This window comes from Rhinatrema bivittatum, chromosome 2, assembly GCF_901001135.1.
Source record: "Rhinatrema bivittatum chromosome 2, aRhiBiv1.1, whole genome shotgun sequence".
NCBI classification, from domain to species: domain Eukaryota; kingdom Metazoa; phylum Chordata; class Amphibia; order Gymnophiona; family Rhinatrematidae; genus Rhinatrema; species Rhinatrema bivittatum.
The window spans coordinates 510,984,427-510,998,599 of record NC_042616.1 but is presented as its reverse complement, the minus strand read 5'-3'; the positions used below and the strand labels follow the sequence as shown (position 1 = coordinate 510,998,599).

Here is a 14,173-nt window from a genome sequence, read left to right as displayed (position 1 = left end):
TGTTTTACCTATGGTAACATTTGAACACCTGGTCTGTTTATCTGTATGTTTATCGGTGAAATAATCTTAAGGTGTACCACATATTGTTTTGGTCCTACTGCTAAAATATCTTGAAGTTTATTTTCTATGTTTACATTTCAGTTGTTGAAACACTCACTGATTACTGTCCCTGCCGACACAGCCTTCTGGTGAAACACGGGGTCCGTGTCAGGGGACCCTATTGAACTGTATAGTTTTGACAGGTGAGCAATGGAGTTGCTGATTTAAATTAATATAAAAAAAAAATTTGAAATACCTTTTCTTTACAAACTGCCTTCGCTTGGACACTATTTACTCATTTGCATCTCCTCTGATGTGTGGATAAGAAATATAAAAGAACATTTCATCGATTTTCATCATACATCAGTAAAAGTTAAGTTGTAAACCAAATCCACTTCCAGCATGATTATTATTGCAGTATACAAGAGATTTTAATGCTTAGAACAATGCTCAGAGCCTGGAAGATAATGCTCCTCCTGACAGGGAATCTTAGACTTTTAGATTGGCTTAACATCAATAGAGGAAATGTAACAGCTTCAGCCCTATTGGGGTGCGGTTCTTCGGGTCCTGTGATCGGACACTAGCTCAGAGATTACATATATATTTTTTTTTTATTTCTGTGTATGCTGTTAAGCAACACACTGGCCTTCATTGGACAAAAGACTGTGTTAGACAAAGCTCAGGAAAACAGAAACAATTCTGCGGTAATATGTAAACAGTGCAGGGACAGAAAACCATGTTTACACTGTGGAAAATGTCCAGTGCAATTAATTTCAAAAGCTAGGTTTCATAGGGGCCCTGATGCAATGAGTCAAGTAAAAATTATGTCATAAGTTTCAGTGCATATTTTCTTTACTGATATGCTGGCATGCTAGTGCATTGTGAGTTAAAGCAAGCAAACCTGACAATGTGCATCTATGCGTAGCATGCGCTAACTAGCTTTTTTGCACAGAAAATGTTATGCACACAAACGTATTGTTCGCATAAAACACGATTTATTTATTTATTTATTTATTTATGTACTGACATTCGATCTGAGATATCACATCGGTTTACATTCAGGTACTATAGGTATTTAAAAGCATATAACATGATTTGTGTACAAAAAAACATGTTCTCTGCGCATAAAACACGATTATTAAAATTTGGATTTATTACCTGCCTCCTGAATAAGAAATACACCCAAGACGGGAAACAACATATTAGAATGGCAGCATACAGTCAGTAGGTGTAGCAGCTTAACAATTTGATTTTGAAGAAGGTAAGACAGTAAGGACTAAACTTAAAACAAATGAACATCTCACCAGAGCACTAGATTGGAGCAGCACATTCAGGCACTCGCTTTTGTCAGTTTACAGCAGTCAGGTTAAATCTGATGCATTTCGGGGAAACAGGTTCCAGCTGCTTTCCAGGGTGGAGGCAGTCATGGGTCTGGCATTAAAGGCCTGGCGGAAGAGTCAGACTTTTAACTCACTTCCTAGGTGAGAGCAGTCGTGCATTTGACAGAGTTCAGCTTCTGAGAAATGTTTATGAGCATAAATGATATTTTGCACACAGAAATTCATGTTTTAAGTGCATATATTTCCAGTATAGGACCCCTGCACCTCGAACTCCAGGTTCAGCCTCATAGACTTACACTAGTCTCGGAAACTTTACTCCACCTCCAATCAGGAGTTAAATTTCCAACACTGAGAAAACAGGAGTTAAGCCCTATGCTCCTCTCTCCATTGGGGATTAACAGTTAATGAATGCTTCACTAAGCAGTTTTCATGGAGGAGCACTAATTTATGTGCCCATTTTTAACGTGCGCACTACTGTGCGTTAAAGCGTGCTCACCTGGATACATAAGTTATGACATTGAGGCCTGAGCTAGCAATGTTCAGAACCAACAAGCCAATTCATCGAATGTCTGCACTGTCACTGCTTTGTGATCATATGACTTGCATCGATGTATAAAGCCAACTGACCTCACTTAGAAAGTTTAAACCAAAACACATGTGCCCCATGCTTTACCAAAGCCGTTAAAGTGTGCTATCAGAAGAAAAGGAAAGGTTTGCTGTAGAACAGTTAAGCAATAAAGTCTGCCCAATCAAACAAGCTGGCACTTTGTGGCCTCCATATTTGTATCTCTTGAAATCAATATTGGGGGAAACTTCTCTGCAACACCACGAAACAAAGTGTTCTGAAACTGTCAATATCAAAATGCACAAGAGAACCTGAATTTCTACTTACTGTGGTCAGTCATACTAGTAAATTCCATGACTGAATGCATGATCACTGCATTCACATCAATGCCGAGCAAAACGGTAGAAGCTGTTCTTAAAAACTAGCCATCAGGCCTAGATTTAGGCATTGACAATGTAATAGACAACTGCCTCCAGAACCAAATTTTCATAGGCACCAAAGCACAGTTACTGCTGCCATGCTTTCATCTGGGCCTTTTAGCTGTGCCAACCCTGCAGAAGCAAAATTTCAATCAAGTAACTTCAATGTGGGCCCTGTGCAATCCCTCATACACTGTTGTGCCCCTTCCCTTCCTCCCTTTTACCCTAGAAAACCAGACAAGGGCCTGCAGCATCAAAGGGCCTGACAGTGCACAAAGGCTTGTGTAGGTCCCACACTGAAGTTATTTGAACCTCTGCAGGGCCGGGCCCCTCTGCAGGCCAGTGGCAGAGGTGAATGAGACACTGGAAGAGGGGAGGATGTCGTCTCACACCTCCAATGCGTTTTTGAGAGAGACACCCCTGCTTTGCCTTCAAATTTTGAAGCGGGATCCCCCCCACACACCGCCTATAGGTGACCCAGTTTTAATCCTGGCTCTGCAGGCCATATAGATAGAAATGGCTTAATGGGGAAGAGTCAAAACATGGTTTTATCAAAGGAAAGTCTTGCCTTACCATCTATTAGATTTATTTAAAGTATAAATAAACATGTGGATAAAAGTAATCCAATTAATATAGTGTATCTGTATTTTCAGAAGATATTTCACAAAGTCCCTCAGGAGAGAATCCTCAAGAAAATAAAAAATCATAGAATAGGTGGCAGTATCTTATTGTGGATTGGTAACTAGTTAAAAAACAGGAAATAGAGAGTACAATTAAATAGTTTTCCAAATGGAGAAAGTGGAGTGTCTTAGGGATTTGTACTGGGAACTGTGCTGTTTAACATAGTCATATATGATCTGGAAAAGGGAGCAATGAGTAACATGACCAAATTCGAAGATGACACAATATTCAAAGGACTTTAAACAACATCAGGCTATGGAGAATTGTATAAGGACGGTGCAAGACTAGAAGACTAGGTATTTAAATGGCAGATAAAATTTAGTTTGGCCAGTGCAAAGTGATGCACATTGGGAAAAATAATCAGAAAGAAAGGTACATGATACTGTGTTCTATATTAGAAATCACCACCGAGGAAAAGTGCCTCAGAGTCCTTGTGGGCAATACTTTGAAATCCTCAGCTCAGTGTGCAACAGTGCTCAAAATAACAAATAGATTGCTAGCAATTGTTTGGGGAGAAATGAAGAATAAAACAGAGAATATTTTAATGACTCTGTATTGACCCTTGGTGCAGTTCTCTGTAGAGATCCATAGCAAGTACTGCATGCAGCAATGGTCACCCCATTACAAAAATAAAGCCATACCTGAACTAGAAAAAGTACAGAGAAGGGCAACAAAAATGAAAAAAGGGTTGGAACATTTCTCCTATGATGACAGGCTATGCAGGTTAGGGCTCTTCAGCTTGGCAAAAAGAACAGCTGAGAGGGAACATGATAGAAGTTTATAAAACCATGAGTAGGGTGGAATGGGTAAATGGTTTTTTACCCTTTCAAATAATACTAAAACAAGGAGACACTCCATGAAATTAACAACCAGCAGATTCAGAACAAATCGAACTAACTACTTTATCACTCAGCAATCAAGCTGTGGAATCTGTTGCTAGAAGAGGTGGTTAAGGCAACTAGCATAGCAGGATTTAAAAGAGACCTGTATAGATTCCTGGAAGAAAAGTCTATCAACAACTGTTAGCCAGGTAGACTTGGGGAAAGTCATTGCTTACCCTGGATGTGAGCAACAAGAAATAGATCTATTCTTTGCGATTTGCCAGATACTCGTGATCATACTGGCCATTGATGGAGACAGGATGCTGGGCTCAATTGCCCATCTCCAAGTAGACTGGAGATGATACAAAATGCCAGAGCCTCATTTATAGTATTAACATTCAGTAACTGCACAGTTTCATCGGCGTACACAGTACTATACAAGATTATTTACGAAATATATAACAAAGCTCTGCTTTGTTGAACAAGACAAAATTTGCTTTCAGAAATCTTTTCATGCACATATGTTCCAGACTATCTTCTATAGCACTCTGCTCATCTTACCTCTTGAGGTTCTTGGCAGTGAGAAGCTAACACCAGAAAAGCTCTTTGTGCCTGGAAAGCACTCTGTACCAATCCTGCCTGTAAAAAAACAACACACACACACACACAAAATAAATATTACATTAAAAAAGAGGTATTATTCTAGCAATCAGCTGAGTTGTGAACATTACTGCACCAGTCACATGCAATCAGAAACTGTAAACATCAAACAACATCCAATTAAATATACAATGCTGGTCATATGGAGAAGGTGAGAAATTTTAGGAGGATCTGCTGCTCGTCTTATATCTATATACAAAACTAGATTTGCAGTCTATCTGCCTTCCAATGGCCAGTGAACATGTATGTGCTGCAGCAGTGTGGAAAGAAAATTTTAGACAGCTAGTTCTCCAGAAGACTTTGTACCGTGAAGAGACAGCTATGGAACAGAACAGACTCTAATTATTGATGAGTATGAATCAATATATTGCATGTGGTTTGAGTGCAGGGATTGTACAAAGGCTTGACACTATCACTATATATTCCCTACATTCCTGAGACATTCTGGCAACAATGAGCTGATAAAGAGCTGAGATGATATCTCTGGGGACATCAAAGACTAAGACATTTGATATTTGTATTACTTGGGAAGACAAAATGCGAAAGACTAGTACCCATACCAATGAGCTGATAATAAATTAAACAATTGATGTCTTTTACCAAATGGGAGGTCAAAAGACTGATACTGAAATACCTTCCTGGGTAAAAGTGCAAATTGAAGCACCTAGCTTGCAGAGAGGGATATATAAAGCATAGCATTTGCTTATTTTAGTTGGATGAGCTGAGAAGAACACAGAGCAAGTCATTCTTTCAGAGTCCCTGGATCCAAGTTCTCTAGATTTCCTATGAACACTGGCTTATATAGAGAAAGGAGGGAATAAAAGGGAAGTGTTCAGACCTTCTGTTCTTTTTTTCATTATTGTTCTATCTGTTTTGTCTGTCTCCTATTTACCTGTATTGATTTATGTACAGCTTACTGTGATACTTTATTCAATGTTGATATTACTTTGCTGATTTATTATCCATATATTTATAACATTTAGTAAACTAAGTTTTGCTTTACCAGATTGTGCGTAGAGTGTTCTATGACATAATATAAAATATACCCCCACACAACCACCATGCATATTTGACGTCACGAACAGGATTATATTCATCAAAGTAACACAATATTGGGGATGGGATTAGTGATTGTTTTCCAGAGTGTAGATATATTCAGAAACTGACAAAAATAATTAGTGTCCTTTTGCTGTTAATGCTGGGATCAGGTGTAAGTCTAGCACTACTCCCGGTGACCAGGCTTTTGATAGCATGCTGGCTGGACTAGTTACAAACAGTTTAATGTTCCAGCACAATTACTGAACCAAATAGACACTGCAGATTTAAGGGAACTTATAGCATTAGGACAAAATTCTGGTTTGATTTCAGAGATTGTTAACTGTCTTTTCCAGAGAAGGTTGGCAAATGTCAGGAACTGTTTGCTTTTGTCTGATTGCCCTTGCAGTGAAGAACTGCTGTCTGCCCAATTCCTGGAGCAAGGAACTGCTTCAGGTGAAGGAATCACAGCACAGTCTCAATTTACATTTGTAGTAGACTTGCACAATTGTGTAGGGATTCAGAATTGGGTCATGGGGAAACACGGGAGATCCTCTATTGGGGATATTGACAATTCGGTTGCTGTAGCAGCAATTACTTGTGTTAAAGTTTTAAAACTTGAAGAGACACAGGGAGTTAAGGGGTTAACAGCAGAGAGAAAGGAGGGTAAGTGGGGGATGCAGGAAAGTGTTTTTCATAAGCAAATACAAACAGAGGAGAAAACTCCTTTAAATTAATTGATCTTTCAGTTTAAAAGTTATGAACAGACTGATGGGGAATTAAAGATATTTGCAGAAAATGAACTTGATTTAGCAAGAATGTTTAATTTTGTTTGCTGTGAAGTAAAATCTCTATCTTGTCAGAACATGGAATGTATATCTTTCTTAATGTCTAGCATTGAATTTGTACAAAAACTAATAAGGTTTGGTTTCTATAAGCACTGGGTAAATACTTGTGTGAACATGATCAGCATTGCTCTATGGTTCAACTTTCTTCTTCATTTCTGCATCAGGCAGATGTGCAATATAGTCTATATGTCTGATAGCGAAAACCCTGCTACAAGAAAGGGGAGATGAGATTAAAAGAAAATTCTTCTGGACCTGAATCAACAGACCAGAACATCTGTCACGTGACTAAATGTGTTCATAAATTTTTATTTTTTATCCCTATTATATGTAATGAAATATTATAGATGCTGTTTATTTAGGGAAAAAAACCTGTATGGCAGAATGAGTTGAAACATGCAGTTAGTTTCTGAATATCTTGCTCTTTGAACAAAGCAGATGTTTGTAGTTGTTTATACAGAGATCTGATATAAAAGATGAGATTATTGCTTTTTACTTAAAAAATTATATAGAGAGATTTCCTCCTATCATATAATTTATTTTACTTAATTTTATTTTTATTTCATATCAGGTATAAATTCTTACATATGCATCTGACTTAATGATGGGAATGAAAATGTTTTGCTTTAATGACAAGCTTTGAGAATGCTGTCTTGAGAGAACTGTACACACCAGGACCGGGTGGAGAGAAAACCATCACATTCTTTGCAACAAAAAGACCCTTTCAACCTTTCATTTTTGGACTGAAATGCTTAGAATTTATGCACAAGCTCTTCCCTCATGTTATCTTGTTTTTATTTGTTTCATGAAGCAATATATCTCTATTTGAAATGTAATAACTGCCTAACATAATACACTTAGTTAATACCTAGTTACATACATACTTGCAAATGGCACTATTTTGTTGCTCATATACATGATAAAATCTGAATTGATGCAGTTTTATTAGTTCTTAATTGCTATTCTCTGTGTTCCTGGTATTAGCTGTCCGTACTCCGTAGAGAGTACTTTTCTTTGTAAGAAAGAATTAGGAGAGATTTTTGAAATAGGGGTTTGTTTTTGTTTTTCACCTCTTGTACCACTGGTGAGTGGGAGAATATATGCCACACCTGAGTTTAAATGTTCTGGATACCTAAAAATAATTAGCAAGCTATATACACTGCCAGTGGGAGACTGGAGACCATACTTCATCACAGGGTGGAGAGACACCCAAATTGCGGCACCTGTAGAGCTTTTGTTATGCAGGCTATACTGAGCACAGTGAGCTTGACATTGAACACACAATGAAAGCTGGCCTATGTACTCTGACAAGCGGGTGATCCCCAAAAGTCAGAATAGGCTAACTATGTGTACAACCACCTGAATGGAGATCACAACGGATAGCAGAAGATACTGTGGACACTCCTGGCAGATTAGAGGTATGCTTTGCTATTTTAAATTGGTCAGTTTCTGGGTCAATTAAACTCCAGGTGTACTTAAGTTTAGATGAGGTTTAGATAATAATTGATCAGGGTCATATGACCAATTACATAGAGAGAGTAATAAACTAATAGACTGTACTTTCCTCTTTAGTTAAGGTACTTTGTACATTGCGGTCAGAAATTGTTAGATCTGCTTGTCTGTAATCAGAATGAATTCACAAGCCCTGACCAAGTAGAAATACAAAAGACCTTCTATACTGCATATTCTTGTTTCATTTTTATTTTCGTGGACTACCTTTATGAACATTCTATACAAAAACTGTTGCTTCATTGGATTGCTTTTAAATTTTTGATATTGCATTTTTAAATGCTTAGTAATAGAATTGTTCAAAAATATCACATGATATGATAATTATGGTCAATTATGATCACACCAGTCCTAAAGCACCCAATTAAAAGGGGGGAATGGCTGCCCAGTAATACAGAAATTAATATCAGCCAAGGACCCAAATTCTAAGCTCAATAATGGTGTAAGTACACAATATAGTCTTATATATAGCAGACCTCATACAAGATATACGTATTTCATGCTAATTAGCATAAGTATACCGCAGTATAATCATTGGTCATAAAGCGTCCAGAATTTTTTCAAGAATTTTCTTCTGCATACGTGAACATTAAAGCCCGTTGGCATATTGTGAGAAAAGTAACATTGCAAATTTTGCATAGCATTTCAAGCAAAGCACTTAGCTTAGTAGTTCCGAGGAGAAGCAGAGGTGATATGATACAGACTTTCAGATACTTGAAAGGTTTTAATGATCCAAAGACAACAACAAACCTTTCCGTCGGAAAAAAATCAACAGAACCAGAGATCACGATTTGAAGCTCCAGGGAGGAAGACTCATGTTGTGTCCCGCGGCCGTGGCAGGCCACGACTGCGGTCCCTGCCGCAGCAGCCTCCGGGGAAACCCCTGACCGGGTACTCGGTGCCCCGGTGCGGGTCCCCGGCCTGACCATCGGGGGGAGAGCCGTCCCTGCTCTGCCCCAGTGCCATTCTGCAGTCGTTTCCTCCAAGGAGGAAATCAAAGATGGCCGCCGCCATCTTTAGGCGTGAGGCCGCGCCCCCTTCACTAATTTAAAGGGACCTGATCCCTTTAACTACCTCACCTGTCCTGGATCAGCCTGAGCAGAGGAAGTATTTAAGGGAGCTTCCTCTGCTCCTTCTCTGACTTGGCAACGTCCTCCAGCATTGTCTTGTCTGCCCACCTCGGTGAGTTCTTGAGCTTGGATCCCTGTTCCTGTTTCGGCTTGGTCTTCCTGGTTCCTGACTTTGGATTGGCTTCGGTACTTCTCTGGTGTGTGACTCGGATTGGCAAGCAGTAATTCTCTGGTGTGACCTTGGACTGGCAAGCGTTGATCCCTCGGTGTGTGACCTCGGCCTGGTAAGCGACGACTCTCTGGCACCTGATCTTGGACCCCTCCTGGACTCCGTCTCCAAGGGCCTGCCTAAGTCCCAGCGGTCTGGGTCCCTACAGGCTCCTCCTGGGGGGACCGCAGACTTCCAGGGTGAAGCTCCAGTCAGCCCTTGCACCGATACCGCGATCCCTCGGGGTCCACCTAAGTCCCAGCGGTCTGGATCCCTATGGGCTCCTCCTGGGGGGACCACAGACTCCCAAGGGTGAAGATTCAGCTCCTCTTCTAGTCTCTTCATCTGTCTGCAGTCATCTCCGCCTCCAGAGCCGAAGGTCAACTGGGCTCCTCTTCTATTCTGCCTCGCCACCCGACGAGATAACCTACGGAACCTCCGCAAGGTATTCCATCCTCTCATCGGCCCAAGGGTCCACAAGCCTGAGCTTAACAACTCAGAACCAATGTCAGGAAGTATTTCTTCACGGAGAGGGTGGTGGATGCCTGGAATGCCCTTCCGGAGGAAATAGTGAAGACCAGAACTGTGAAGGACTTCAAAGGGGCGTGGGATAAACACTGTGGATCTATAAAGTCTAGAGGACGTGAATGTAGAGTGGGTGGCTCGCGGAAATGACAGCTACTCTGGAGATAATACCCTTATTCAATAAACATACACACGGTTAATGCGACTCCAACATTGCTCTAAGCTTTAACGGCAAGATGAAATGTGGAAAAAAGGATTTGCATTCACAAAAAAGTGGGGAGTAGCTTGCTTGTTACGGCGGTTACTACCCCAAACCAAATAAGCCTGATACTTCACTTTCAATGCATATCCAGCATAGCTCTCTGCTTCAACGGCAGGGGAGAAAGACCGATACTTCACGCATATCCAGCAAAGCTCTCTGCTTCAACGGCAGGGGAGAAAGACAGATACTTCACGCATATCCAGCATAGCTCTCTGCTTCAACGGCAGGGGAGAAAGACAGATACTTCACGCATATCCAGCATAGCTCTCTGCTTCAACGGCAAGGGAGAAAGACCGATATTTCACGCATATCCAGCATAGCTCTCTGCTTCAACAGCAGGGGAGAAAGACCGATACTTCACGCATATCCAGCATAGCTCTCTGCTTCAACGGCAGGGGAGAAAGACCGATACTTCACGCATATCCAGCATAGCTCTCTGCTTCAACGGCAGGGGGAATGAAGGATCTATATGGATCTATATACAGACAATCAACAAGGACTGAATTACATAGTCTGGGTAAAAAAATAAGCATGGGTGTAGCTTGCTTATTGCGGCGGTTACTACCCCTAAATAATTAAGCTAGATATTTCACTTAGATACAGTTCCAACCCTGCTCTCTATATTAATGGTGTGGGTGGAAGGTGAAATAGAACCAAAAGGTTACTAAGAGCCAAGAGAAACAGATAAGTATGAAAAAAAAATAAAAAAGTGCGAAGCTTGCTGGGCAGACTGGATGGGCCATTTGGTCTTCTTCTGCCGTCATTTCTATGTTTCTATGAATGTGTGGCAGCTGAAAAGCATAATAGGACACATCCTTTCATGAAAATGTGGAGACCAGTCAAGCAATATCTTTAAATGTGATTACACCTTGCTGACAAGTAAGTTTAAAATTTAATTGTGTATGGCATCTTTCAGTTTTCACTTCCCATGGACATTTACTCTTCTAATTTGTTCTTCCAGCTTAGTATTGTTTAAAACCTTAAAAAAATACATGGACTAGAAAAAAAAAAAACAAAAAACAAACAATCGAATATAAAAGGTAATATTGGTTTAATAAATCCTAGTCTACTTTTGAAATGTTTCAACATATAAAGAGAGATGATATAATGCAAACTATGACTTTTCAGTTTGGCCATAAGTCCGCCACTGCTGGAAATTCCTGTGACGTGTACTTACAATCTGTTTGTGATAGCAGATGACAGCAGATCAGGATTAATTAGCCCACCCAGTTTGCCTGGTTGTTATCCTGATTCTCTTCCACTCCAAGAGGCATACATTTCCATACTTAGACCAGAGCCAGCTTTCCCTCACCCCCATGTCTTTTACCCAATCTCTTGTCATTTGCAATGTTCCCGCAAATGTTTAAAAGACTGCCTGCGCAAAACTGTTTTTGTGCAACTTTTTATAAGCCAAGTTCAAATTTATGCATTGCAAGCCAGTATAATGCAAATTATATCGGGATTTCTTGCCTGTATAGAAAGTTCAAGTGTCAGAAGCCCTTAAATTTCAAGGTGACTCTTGGCATCCTGTACTGGGACATCAGCCTGGGGGTGCACAAATTTTGTAAAATTTTTTGTGTGGCACATTCCTGCACAAAGGGCAAATCCCTTCTTCCAGGGAACCATCATGGGTACCAGAAAACTGGGACTGAATGTCCTTAACCCCTTTAACCCCAAATAATTCAATAATATCAAGGTGCTTGATTTATCCCCCAACCCCTGCAATTTAGATGAATTTCTGTCAAGAAGATACTCGCCTCATTAGGCAAATAAAAATATTCTCATCCAATGTTTGGATGCAGCAGCTCACTCTGAAACCGAGCTAAAATGACCCCAAGCTAAAATGGACCCCAAGCCTGACAACCAAAGTCTCACCATTAAGCAATGGCTGAGGCTCCCTCCCATCCCCCCTAGGGATTGAGTGCTGCCTCTGCAGAATCCCTAGCCCCAGCTGGCCTGGGGAACAGAATCCCGGCCCAGGAATCAAATTCATGTCCTCTGCATGACAATGCATAGCACTTGCCTCTGAGCAAATAGGCTGGTACCTGTTTCTTAATCTTCATTCTGTCTCCTCTTTTTTCTTGTATAACCTCCTAGTATTTCATCTTTACATTCATTCTTTCTTTTTTCATAATTCTTTCTTTATTTCTACTATATTTCTATGTTATTGTTTTTGTAACCCACTTCAAGAGGATAGGTGGATAATTAAGATAAGGTTATAAATAAATACAATAATCATTTATTACTGCAGTGCCTATCACCTTGTGCTTTTCTTTTCCCATCTTCCTCAGCCCCTTCCCTTCTTGACTCAGATTACACCTTTAAATTTTCCTCTCCCTCTTTTCTCATCTCTTCTGTTTGATCTGTTTTCCACTTTTCTTCATCTGCTCTCTCGTCTTCTTGGCTCATTTCTCTCTGTCAAAAAAATACATTTAGCCGCTGAGAGAGATGGCTTTTTGCCATCACAGATTCTCTTGCTTGGGAGAGGGGGATATGGATTAAGATATGAAGAGAGATTTTGTTAAATTTAATATTCTTCTTTAGAAAAACATTACTTAATGAAGAAATATGCCCTGTGCAATTTTTGAAAATGACTTTGGATCGGATTTTTCATGTGTATTTAATATTATTAAAATAAGTAAAAGATCCGAGGAGATGGCCTTATCAGGGCATCTGAGCATCCTATTCGTCAGTCTCCCCACTCCTCCTAGCACAGGAAAAGCTGAGCAGGAAATGTTCCTGCCACGGTGGCCAGAGCTAAGGACATCATAGTAGATAGATAGGGTCTTTTGTTTTCAGTTTAAACCAATTTTCAGCCATAAATTCTTGCCTTTTTTTTTCCCCAAAAGTAGCCATCGGTTTAAGGTATAAATTTTAAAGGCTTGCACAATTAATGTACATGATTACAGCGGATTGCAATTCTGTGACTTCTCATCATTTATAATGATCTTTGATTAGAGAAAATTCCATCCCCCCTTCAATTTTTTGCTCAAAATGTCATATCCTAGAACAACCGCTGGCAAGCTTTCATGCTAGTGAATGTTTCTTGCTTTCCATTCCATCTTGATTTGTCTTGTGAGCTGCTTCGACTTCTATCTGCACTCTGACAGGTGCATTGGTGAATCCCCAAATCAGCAGAACTCCCTCCACCCCCACTTCTCCATGTCCAACCCTCACCTGCTGCCAGGTTGCATCATCTCCATCATTTCATAGTTTGCCAAGCTTATTGTTATTATTCCCTTTTATTTGTTTCATCAACAAAACATGTGTCTTGCCCTCGGAGTTTACTCTCTAGTTTGAATTCCTAGACAGTGAAGTTTTACGACAGCTACAAAGCTGGCCCACGCATCTCAGTAGATGAACAGCAATCCTTGAAGAAAGACAGGTGCCAATTTTTGCAGTTCATGGCTTCTAAGCCAGGTAAGTAGGGCCAGAAATAGAAAGAGTGCAGATAGCAGTCAAAGCACCTCACAAAACAAAATCAGCTGGTGTAAGGAGCTTATATTTATACCAATATATGATTAACCACACTGTCTACTGATTGTGTGGTTAGGGTTCCCCCCACTGCATTGGTTGTATTTATCAGCTATTTCTGGGAACAATATGGCAGAAACAAGACGCACAACCTCCAGTTACTAGTTGGGCATGAGCAGGGTAACAATGAGCAGGGCCCAGGACAAAACATCCCTGTCCTCTGTTGTGTCAGAAAAGCAGTGCCCCAGTTTCCCAGTGTCTTATGAATTGTCCCCTAGATGCCCATCAGGCTGAAATGGCAGCTATTACAATTGAAAGAAATGGACCCAAATGCTAAGCAACAAGCTGGCAGAGCTTGCTGGGTTTTGCAGTGACTCAAAAATTACTAATCGTCTTCCCCTCTGCTGACATTATCAGGTGCCAGTGGAAGGAAAGATGCCTGGCTCTGGATTGCAACCAATACAAAGCCAGCAGAAGTCGCCACCATTAAAAGTAAGCATTGCCTTGATTTTGCAATGTGATCTACAGGAATATTTATGGTGTATTTGCCAATTTTTCTATTAAGGATTATCTTGTAGCATATACGTACACAGCTCATATCTTGATAAAATTGGATTCCACTTGCAGTGTCCCCTCCTGTGCATGACGAATCACCCCAGGCAATTATGTCTTCTCCAAAGTAAATAATAACTATAAATTCCTAGAAAAATACGTGCGCCT

The 14,173-nt window shown here is 40.3% G+C and overlaps 1 protein-coding gene across 1 annotated transcript in view; it reads right to left on the bottom strand.

The window, feature by feature from the left end:
• The window catches only part of CAP2 (cyclase associated actin cytoskeleton regulatory protein 2), a 317,746-nt gene that overhangs the window by 180,464 nt on the left and 123,109 nt on the right, over window positions 1-14,173 (bottom strand). The window contains exon 4 of the mRNA XM_029590710.1: window positions 4,427-4,504. Within this exon, the coding sequence (XP_029446570.1) occupies window positions 4,427-4,504 (78 nt within the window). The remainder of the gene's footprint in view (window positions 1-4,426; window positions 4,505-14,173) is intronic.